The sequence below is a fragment of the Oratosquilla oratoria genome, unplaced genomic scaffold (assembly GCF_046742065.1).
Source record: "Oratosquilla oratoria isolate Oo_2021 unplaced genomic scaffold, ASM4674206v1 SCAFFOLD62, whole genome shotgun sequence".
Classification (NCBI taxonomy): Eukaryota; Metazoa; Arthropoda; class Malacostraca; order Stomatopoda; family Squillidae; genus Oratosquilla; species Oratosquilla oratoria.
The window spans coordinates 77,538-89,355 of record NW_027467726.1 but is presented as its reverse complement, the minus strand read 5'-3'; the positions used below and the strand labels follow the sequence as shown (position 1 = coordinate 89,355).

Here is an 11,818-nt window from a genome sequence, read left to right as displayed (position 1 = left end):
TTATTTCCTAGTGTTTTTTTCTGCAAATGTATGTATGTATGTATAGTTGTGAGGTACAACACTTTTACAGGACGAACCATCGGTAAAAACTGGCATTCCCCCACCTCTTTATTGCAGAGCAACCATACACTTCATACACTGAAAATGATTAGTGAAGCAGATATGAGCACACCCTCAGTCCTCATAATCTTTTCATTTATTCATAACCTCCTATTCACCTTTATCTTTTACACTCTCTCTTTCCTTCTCACCGCGCATCCAAGTCCCCCTTCATCACACCCATCCACCTCCTTCTCGGTCTTCCTCTAAAACGCACTCCATCCACTTTTGGTGTCTAGGCTCTTTCCTCGTCTTTTCTTGTTCATTGTTCCCATATACCGAAACCACCTAAGCATTTCGACCTACGCCTATAGAGTACAATAGATCAGCGTAACCTAATCTCTACGGGCTATCATTTAACATAACAGATAACAGGAGAAAGAGTTCCAGCGTTCAAACAGAAAAGAAAGAAATACAAAAAAGATAGAAACTATATCATAATAAGAGCCATACATGTCGCTTCGTCACATCCTCTACCCAGATCTAGCTCTGTTTTTTCCCTCCCTCTAGCTTTCTTTCTCTCTTTTTCCTTCTCTCCTTTTCTCAATCAGGGAGCACGTCAATTCCGCCAAAGATGGGCTGATAACTGACGTGTCTGCTGTAATCTTTCCGTCGTAGTTAATCGAGGTCCGTCGGAGTCTGTTGGAGTCTGTCGGGCGTCCGTTTGTTCTTCCAGGGGGTTCGACGATCTTCTTCCCAAAGACATTTTTCATTTAAAGCGGAGTCTAAACAATGCCACAAGGAATTTCCATGGCTCTCAATAATAATGATGATAATGGTTATCATCAACCTTTCAAAGACATGGGCTTCCTCTTCACCGAATAGAATCCTCTGGCATTCAACAGAACAAAACTACTGAAGTCAAATTTTCATCATTGCAGACTAGTCTCCACTCAAAAAAAAAAAAAAAAAAAAAAAAAAAAAAAAAAAAAAAAAAAAGCTGATCGCTTTTAATTCATATTATCCCTACTTTTTGGTGCCTTCCTCAAATCTTTCCTATACCACCTCTACGACTCAGCTTCTTCGATGTGCTTCTCACCTCCCTTGATATTGTTATTACGGCAGTTGCCGGGCGACTTTGTAATTATGCTGGCGAGCGGCAATGCCAGGGCCTTCGTGACGCGGATTGACCGTGGTTCGGGCCCTTGATCGAATCTGCATAAATAGTCAGCGCGAAAGTTTGTTGTCATGCGTCGTTGCCGTTTCTCAACGAGTCTGTGAGGGCAAACGAGGAACTATGTTCTCCCGGCCCTGAAAAGTAATACCAGTTCGGGTGCTACTGGATCTGCTGGGGCTTTAATCAAACATCAAAAGGAATCAATGGATTTAAAAGAGTTAACGAATACAATAAACCATCAAACTGTACAATACAAGGTTGTAGAATGGGAACATCTAATACGAGGTGCTCAACACCTCCGTATCGTAACAACAGTAGCGATGTCCGGGTGCGTATGGACGAACCGTTCCGGCCCAATCGGATGCGGCGATGTCTTGAGAACAGCAAAGGTGAGGAGACCCGACGTCGAGTAGCCTGCGACTGGAGTAATGAAGACTTGGGATTGGCGTGGCAGTGGGTAGTCTTCGCAGGACGTCTTCTGACCAAGTTCTATTCGACGTTGGGGAGGAGGGGTATATATACCCCTGAAACTGCCGACGTGGCCGCTCCGCGCAGGCGCAGTCTTCTCGGGCTTCAAAAGTTCGAAGCCGACTCGCTCGTTGTACTGGCGCGCAAACAAGCCGATTCGCCGAGGTGGGGAGCCAAACGACTATCAGTGCAGCCGCGATGAATTGACTTGTGGCCGGGGGAAGGGGGATGGGCCCTTACACCACCCCCGGGACAAGAATCTACTAGGAGTAGATTAAAACAAAATTAATGGTAACTCAAGAGGATGAAAGGAAAAATAAAACCTAGCCAGGATTTAAGATCTACTTAGGAGGTCAGCACCTAGATTGTCTTTTCCAGCAATGTGGACAACTCTAAATTTATAGGCCTGAAGGGCCAAAGCCCAACGAAGGAGACGGTCATTCTTTCCTTTGAAAGTAGCTAAATACAAGAGAGGTTTGTGATCCACTTCTAACACAAACTCTTTGCCACGGAGATAATAATCAAACCTGGAGATGGAGAAAACGACCGCAAGACATTCACGCTCGATGGTGGAGTATCTCTTCTCACGATCCAGAAGTTTCCTACTGGCATATGCGACGGGATGTGGGCATTCATCGTGATACTGGAGTAAAACAGCCCCCAGACCATAAAGAGAGGCATCGGTCCTAAGGACGAAAGTCAGCTTAGGATCGGGCAACCGCAAGATGGGTTGAGAAGATATGGCAGCTTTCAAATGGCAGAAACGGTCCAAGAGGTCTTCGGTCCAGGGGAGAGGTTCAGGGCTAGTCTTCCGTAGTAGATCAGATAAGGGGCCGGTGTAGTCGGAGGCCTGAGGAATAAACAACTTATAAAAGGAGATCAGACCAAGGAAGGTCCTAAGTAACTTCTTACTGGTTGGTGGAGGAATGCGGGTTATGGCCTCAATCTTGGTATGTTGAGGTTTTAAAGAGGTTCCATCTAAAATAAAGCCAAGGTATTTGATGGAAGAAACTCCAAATCTACACTTCGAAGGCTTGACAGTCAGATGGTGGTCCCGTAGCCGTTCGAAGACGCGATTTAGAGCTTCGAGATGTCTATCCCAGCTTTTGGAAAAAACAAAGACGTTGTCAAAATAAAAGCACACATTTGATAAATTATCTAATACTAGTCTCATCAGGCGGATGTATGTAGCACTTGCCGTTACCAGACCAAAGGGCATTCGGCAGAATTCCATCAAACCTAGATGAGTGGGAAAGGACGTTAGGGCTTTGGCTTTGTCTGAAAGAGGTACTTGGTAATATGCCTTGCAGAGGTCCAGTTCACTAAAGTACCTAGCCCCAGAGAATTTGTACAAATCTTCTTCCATGCTGCAGGTTGGTTCAGCATGGAATACTGTGACAGAGTTTAGTTGGCGATAATCTATGGCCATCCTATAGGATCCATCAGTTTTTCTTACCATGACGACAGGCGAAGAATGAGGAGAGGAGGATCGTTGGATAATCCCTTGACGGAAGAGGGTTTCAACTTCTTTCTCGAAGACAGGTCTAAGGTGGATTGGCACTGGGTACACTTTGGCTTGTACTCTGTCAGTAGTGGTAAGTTGTATATCATGAGTTATAGTGGATGTACATCCGGGCTCGTCTGAGAAAACATCTTTATATTCACCCATTAGAATCTGAAGTTGGACTAGCTGATCCGGGGCGAGTTGTCCCACTTCAGGTTTATCAGTTGAAGGGGAGAGGATCATGCCGTCAGGTGTCAAAGGCAACTGTGAAAGAAGATCACACGGATCCCCTTCATCAACGATGGATACCTTCTCTTTCCCTGGGGCGGAAAGCTCTTCTATGGCGGAAATCTCATCCATCAGTTCCAATTGCTGCACCTGGGCCCTGCGGTGATATCTTTTTAAAATGTTAGCATGGTAAAGTCTATGTCCTCGAGGGGTCTCTATTACGTAATTCGCTTCACCACGTCTCTCCAATACGTTGTAGGGTCCATTCCAAGTGACGAGGAGTTTACTTGTATCACTAGGCAGGAGTACTAGAACTTCATCACCTGGTTTAAATTGACGGTTTTGAGACTTCAGATCGAAGTACGCCTTGTACCGGGAACTGCTGATGTTGGCTTGTTGCGCAGCCATTTGAGAACATTCTGCCAGCTTCTCCTGTAGTTCTATTACATATTGGAAACTGGACCTCTCTTCCTCGTGGAGGGTACGGTTTTCCCACAGATCTCTTAAAACTGTGAGTGGGCCTCTAACAGACCGACCGTACAATAACTCGAAGGCTGAAAACCCTGTCCTGTCGCTCGGGAGTTCTCTGAGGGCAAACAAAGTTGGTATTAGATACCTGTGCCATTCACGGGGCTTCTCAGCACACAATTTACGAAGAATAGCCTTCAAGGGGCCATGTAGTCTCTCAATCCTTCCATTTCCACTAGGATGGAAGGGAGTGGTGAAGATAGGTTTCACGCCCAACATTCGGTGGAGTTCCTTCATTAAATTAGACGTGAATTGGGTACCTCTGTCTGAAAGTATTTCCCGGGGAATACCAACTCTCGAGAAAATAGTTAACAAGGCCTCAGCGACCGAAATAGAGTCTATATCTTTTAAGGGAACTGCTTCAGGAAATCCAGTGGCAAAATCTATCAAGGTAAGAATGTACCTGTGTCCATCGGAAGATGCTGGAGAAAGAGGTCCAACCAAGTCTATGGCAACACGGGCGAAAGGTTCAGTGACGATGGGCATGGGTTGTAATGGGACTGGTGGTACTCGTCCCTTCGCTGAGAAGCGTTGACATTTGTCACAAGACCGACAGAAGGTTCTGATGTCGGTTCCCATACCAGGCCAGTAAAATTGTTCTGCTACCTTTAATTCCGTCTTCCGGTGAGAGAAGTGTCCAGCTAAAGGGCTCTCATGAGCAATGGAGAGGATAACAGGGCGACAATCACGGGGAACAACCAATGTAGACTTTCCTACCTTATCAGGGCGATTAGAAGTTAAACATTTCCGATAGAGGAGACCGTCCGTCTTGACAAACTGGTAAGTAGACCCGTTCCTCGTTCGGTCTATTTCTCCCGAGGCTGCTTTTGCTCTAGCGGCAGAGAGTGTCTCACACGAGGACTGGAGTAGACTGAAGTTGTCGGGCGTCACCGAGAGAGGTTGTAGGGCAGGCAGAGCTAAGGGGTGAATCCGTTTCATTTTGCCGGCTCGGGTCTGGACTGCACATACCAGGTGCTTGGGAGAGGGTGTAGCAGTTTGTGTCGGGCGTGGAATTGCGGAGTCATCAGCTGGAGAGGAACATTCAGATATATTAGGATCTTTAACGCCTGGAACGTTACCAATTAAGACACTAGCAAATTTGATGGGTGCTCTGACGACGTCGGTCCATCCCTCGTAATAAGGACATCGAAGGTAACAAGAAACCAGAGGAAAGGCATCTACTCGGCCCAAGTAGTCGGCAACATAGACTTTCTTGCAACTCGGGACATCTATATTCGAGGAAGATTAGGGTGGGCTGACGTCCAATCGTCAGCCAAACGAATGGCCTCGGTTAACGTAGAGGGCCGTCGTTCCTTGATGAAAGCACGCAAGTCTGGATGGAGGGAAGACAAAAACTGGTCAAGTATCATAAAGTCTTTCAAATCATTGAAAGTATTCCCTACCTCTGAGGAATCTAACCACGCCTGGAATAGTCTGGTTAGTTGAAATGAGAACTGAAGAAAAGTTTCTCCTGGAGAAATCTTGGCATTCCGAAAGTCTACGCGGTAACCATCAGGAGTCTTGTTAAAACCTGACAATAAAGCTTTCTTCAGTAGCTCATAGTTCTTGGTTATCTCTGGGGAGAGAGATATGTACTCAGCTGCCTTTCCCGTAAGTAAGGTACCCAGTCTCACGGCATAGCTGTCTGAACTCAGCTAAGGTAAGAGGCAATATCTTCCCCCTCTTGTAATAGAGGGAGCTGGGGACGACTTACCGAATCATGTGGAGTCGCGGTAGGTTGCTTTGTCGCCGTGATACGAGCTAGCTCTAGCTCCTTTTCCGCTTCAATCTTGGCCTTCTCCTTCTCTGCTTCAATCTTGGCCTTCTCTGCTTCAATCTTGGCCTTCTCCGCTTCAATTTCAGCTAAGCGGGTCTTGTGCTCAATTTCCTCCTTCTTGGCTCGTCGCTCTTTTTCACGTTCTTCTCGTTCAATAGCTTGCTGTTCTATGACGTATTTGCCGATATCTCCTCCTGCGAGGCCTAAAGCTATAGCCTGTTCCTTAAGCTCCTGAACAGATATCATATTGACGAGAATAAGTAACGAATAAGGCACAAGTCAATGATTATGATACAAGACAAACAAGATACGTGTTAACGAACAAGAGAAAAAGATACGTGTCAATGAATAAAACAAATAAGATACGTGTCAACGACTAAAGACAAACTGCACAACCAAGGGACATCAAATAACACCGAAAGTAAATGAAATAAGTAAAATTAAGCAGAAGCAAAAATACAAGGGACGTAAATGCATCAAACAAATACAAGCTGTAAGACAAGAAACATTACTCGCTTAAAGCAAATGGAACAATTTTACCCACTTCAAAACGCCACAACGTAATGTACGTATTAATACACACGTAAACAGCTATGAAACAATCAAAACCTCAAAGCACAAGAGGACTCACTTCCGGGCCACAGACAGTGAGTGCGCGTTCAAAGCGACTTAGAGCCCAGCAAACACTTGTAGCACCAGTCGTGGCAAGGTCGCCAGAAATGTGAGGGCGAACGAGGAACTATGTTCTCCCGGCCCTGAAAAGTAATACCAGTTCGGGTGCTACTGGATCTGCTGGGGCTTTAATCAAACATCAAAAGGAATCAATGGATTTAAAAGAGTTAACGAATACAATAAACCATCAAACTGTACAATACAAGGTTGTAGAATGGGAACATCTAATACGAGGTGGAGTCCTTACCACATTTGGCACATGGTCTTTGTTTAGATAGACTAGTCGGCAACCGCCACTTTCATACAAATACATATACATATACATATACATATACATATACATATACATATACATATATATATATATATATATACATATACATATAAATATACATATACATATACATATATATATATACAAATACATATACATATACATATACATGTACATATACATATATATACATATACATATACATATACATATACATATACATATACATATATATATATACAAATACATATACATATACATATACATATACATATACATATACATATACATATATATATATATACATATACATATACATATAGATATACATATACATATACATATATATATATATATATATATACATATTCATATACATATACATATACATATACATATACATATACATATACATATACATATACATATACATATACATATACATATACGAAAAAAAGCTGGAGTCCGGGAATCATAATGGTGGAAATGTAGTAAACACTAGACTCAGAAGTAGGCAATTTATTCCCGACGTTTCGAGTCCTGTCCAGTACCCGTCCTCAGTAGATACAATGGAACACCGTCCCACACGAAAGACTACTTACTAAATTAGCTTTGCATGGAATAAGTGGTAGCCTATTAGGTTGGACTAGTAATTGGTTGAATGGTCGAAAACAGAGAGTTGTTTTAAATGGAAAAACTTCTGGATGGAAAAGTGTTGCAAGTGGAGTTCCTCAGGGTTCCGTTCTTGGGCCACTTCTATTCATAGTATATATAAATGATATAGACCATGGACTAAAATCTACTGTTTCCAAATTTGCTGATGATACAAAACTGTGCGGAGTGGCAAATGATCACTCAAACCAATTAGATATTCAAGAAGATTTAGATCAATTACAGCAATGGTCTGAAAAGTGGCTAATGAAATTTAACACAAGTAAATGCAAGGTAATGCACATAGGTAAAAATAACAGTAAGTACGATTACAAGTTATTTGGAAATTCGTTAACAAAAGTGGATAGTGAAAAAGATCTCGGCGTAATTATCAGTAACGACCTCAAATCATCCAAGCAGTGTATTTCAGCCTCTGAGAAAGCAAATAAGATTCTAGGACTGATTGCACGATCTTTTGATTTCAAAAGTCCATCACTCATTAACAAGCTATATAAATCGTTAGTTCGTCCACATTTGGAATATGCTGTTTCCGTATGGTCACCGAATCTCATTAAAGACATTGACAGATTGGAAAGAGTACACCGGCGAGCCACAAAACTGATTCCAAATATCAAAAATAAATCATACGAAAATCGGCTAAAATATATGAATCTGTTTTCCCTAAAAAAGCGTAGACTCAGAAGTGACTTGATACAGGTCTTTAAAATTCTAAAGGGAATTGACAACATCAAAAGTGACAAAATTTTTACATTGAATGAGAATCAGACAAGAAACAATGGTCTTAAACTCTCCGGAAATAGATTCAATTTGGAAGTAGGTAGAAACAACTTTGCCAACCGTGTAGTTAATGAATGGAATAAACTTCCTGCACAGGTAGTGCAATGTAGTTCAGTTCGAAGCTTTAAGAATCATTTAGATAAATACCTAAGTAAGATGCTGTAATGATTATAATTTATCTTATATTATTTGTTTTTGTTTTGTTATCATTTGTCTGTCTGATTTTTATTTATTATTAGTTATATGTCAATTAATTATTATTTACTATTTACCTGTTTGTTTATTATTTAACTATACCTATGCATTTATTTATGTATTTTATTTGTTATTTACATTATCATAGTTTTTATTTATTATTTTATTATTAATATGATTTTTTTTCGCATCCGACCTAGATATGAAACAAAAGGTCTCCTGTCGGCATGCTCCGCCTTTGTAATCCTTTGTAATACAGAAACCACATGTTCTAAATATACGAGTCGCCGTGCACACAGGAGAAAATTGTTTAATCAGGGAAGATTCTATGATTTTCCTTTTGAAACTACACTTTTTAACTCAAAGTGTTGTTTCAAAAGGAAAATCATAGAATCTTCCCTGATTAAACAATTTCCTAATTTTAATATCTCAAATGGACAATGGTCACCAGACTGTATTACTACCTGGGCAGTCAATGAATTATTACTATCTTTGGTGAAGGCGGATGATTTGCCACGCAAAGCATTAGACCCCACTTGAGCCCTGCCCACGTTCCTTCTCTTTCTTTGTATATTAGACATGTATTTTTCTCCACTACTCTGAATTCCACTGAAGAAGATCACAGTACGCGATCGAAATATATGGATATCGTCTATTTAATTTCTTCTTATCTAACAGAGTAGGTTCTTGTTGATATATATATATATATATATAAATATATATATACATATATATATATATATATATATGTATGTATATGTATATATATACATATATATCTATATGTATGTATATATATATATACATATATATACATATATATATATATATATATATATATATATATATATGTGAGAGAAATTCGCTAGTGACAGTGACATGAAGGCTGTATGAAGGTAATTTCACGGGTGGCTGAAGCAGTGGGCTCGAATCCTACATGCGACTATCATAAAAATTATCATACACACACACACACACACACACACACACACACACACACACACACACACACACACACACACACACACACACACACACACACACACACACACACACACACACACACACACACACACACACACACACACACACACACATATATATATATATATTGAACATTTTTTAGAAGCTCCGCCATGGGATACGGACCCTGACCCGTGCGTCGAATATCACGAGGCCAAGACGCTAGCAACCATGCTACATGGTGATGGTTCAAAAGGACTGTACTAGTCCCCGACCACGCTTCACGTAACATTGGAAGATCTAGTCTCATTTTCATCTAATCCCGTATTAGGCGAGCCCTCCGACAAGTTGGGAATGTTTAAGACAGATTGAACATTTTTTAGAAGCTCCGCCATGGGATACGAACCCTGACCCGTGCGTTCGACGCACGGGTCAGGGTTCGTATCCCATGGCTCGTATCCCATGGCTCGCCTAATACGGGATTAGATGAAAATGAGACTAGATCTTCCAATGTTACGTGAAGCGTGGTCGGGGACTAGTACAGTCCTTTTGAACCATCACCATGTAGTATGGTTGCTAGCGTCTTGGCCTCGTGATATTCGACGCACGGGTCAGGGTTCGTATCCCATAGCGGAGCTTCTAAATAATGTTCAATCTGTCTTAAACATTCCCATATACATACATATATACATACATATATACATATATATATACACATATATATATATATATATATATATATATATATATACATACACACATATATATATATATATATATATATATATATATATATATATATATATATATACTGTATATATATGCCTTTGGCTAGTTATGAACCAATATGTTTCCTGGTGGTATGTTTTATCAGTACAACTTCATTGTAATTTAATCATTCTATATCCCCATGGACGGTGAACTGACTCAGTAGTAATCGTGAAATTGGTAATGTTGAAGACATGGAGTTCCGACCCGTGTTATGTTAACTGTGTCTTGTATTAGGGTTTGAGTTAAAAAAAATTATTCGTTTTTTCTAATGGAAGGGGAGTACTTTGAACATATTTATTACTTAAGACATATTTACTTGCTTTTGTTAAGTTATGGGTCAGCCATTGTAAAGGTGCATTAATGTATAATGCACTAATTCATGTATATGAGTTGTTTGCTATTGTGGTGATGATAAAGTGGCTGTATCTATATGGTACTATACAATAACGCCTCAAATGTAATTGATATGATTAATCACGTGGTCTAATTGTCTTCCTGGAGGGTGGGGGTGAGGTGGGAGGTGGGAGATGGTGGGCTTTTGTCTGATTTATCCTAATTAGGAAAGAGAAGATGAAAAACTTAATTAACTGTATTAACTATACATCTGAGAAATTGCGTCTTTGTTTGGATAAGCTTTTGAAGTACGCTGAACTACTAATGTTACTTTTGTTATTGTTGTGGCACACAAACATACACACACACAAATATACATACAAAACCACATGCAAGCACATATACACACAGACACGTATAGAAACATACACGTAAACACACTTCCACACAAACATACATACAGAATCACACACACTCACGTGAACACGCACATACGTAAACACGCACACGCAAACACACTTAGTTGGTTCAACTGGATTTCCAACACTGACATTACTTTCTGGACACACATTGTGCAACATTTGTCCTCACCTCTCGAGTTCTCTCACAACCCAATAGTCGATTTGGAACTAATATTTATGGAATATACGGTATCAATAAAAATACAAACAAAAAAAATTAAAACAGGTCTTATAAAACTTTTAACTAAAATTCTATAGTTGTGTACTTTGGCCTATTTTGCTGTTAATGGTACCTGTAATGGGGTCAGGTTTTATTTGTATTTTTTTTGTATTACATTTGTTTGTTTATTTGTCGATTTGTACTTTAATCAACATCATGTTTCTCCTTTGTGAAATGGAAAAAATGACGATTGACATATTCCGTGTTTGAGTTAAGGTGGTCGGGTTATTAGGAATCACATTGGCCCACTATTATCTGCTGACGGTCAACTTGAATATTCAAATGAAAGAATGTGTTGTATACTGAACAACTACTTTACAAAGCATTACAAAGGAGGAGCATACCGACAGGAGACCTTTTTCGTCCATAACTAGGTCGGATGCAAAAAAAATTACAATAATGATAAATAGATAAATAATAGATAAAATCATAATAATATAATTAATAATGAATAGAATAAACAAATAAATGCATTGGTATAGTTAAACAATAAACAAACAGGTAAATAGTAAATAATGATAGATTGACAAATGAATAATAATAAACGAAAATCAAGCAAATTATCATAAACAGACAAATGATAACAAACAAATAAACGAAACACCCCAAAGTGAACTCCAAACTGAATCCCGTGAAAAGTCTAGGGTGAACTTACATACATATCGATAATTTTTGTGACAGTTGCATGCAGGATTCGAACCCGCTGTACTCGGCCATCCGTAAATTACCTTCCGAGTACAGCGGGTTCGAATCCTGCAT

General features: G+C 40.0%; 1 protein-coding gene across 1 annotated transcript; it reads right to left on the bottom strand.

The window, feature by feature from the left end:
- Positions 1–1,347: 1,347 nt before the first annotated feature.
- Positions 1,348–5,165, bottom strand: LOC143023816 (uncharacterized). Its single transcript, XM_076182437.1, has 2 exons — positions 2,212–5,165; positions 1,348–1,947 (listed from the first exon to the last, which is right to left on the bottom strand). The coding sequence occupies exons 1-2, from the start codon at positions 4,881–4,883 to the stop codon at positions 1,869–1,871; spliced, it is 2,751 nt and encodes a 916-aa protein (XP_076038552.1). The 5' UTR covers positions 4,884–5,165; the 3' UTR covers positions 1,348–1,868.
- Between the last annotated feature and the right edge of the window lie 6,653 nt (positions 5,166–11,818).

Excerpts from the sequence above, each read along its gene's own strand:
- LOC143023816 (XM_076182437.1), bottom strand. The coding sequence starts at position 4,883 with ATGAAACGGATTCACCCCTTAGCTCTGCCTGCCCTACAACCTCTCTCG. Across the intron at positions 1,948-2,211 it reads GTCGTTTTCTCCATCTCCAG|TAGATTCTTGTCCCGGGGGT; the intron begins GTTTGATTATTA and ends ATCTACTCCTAG.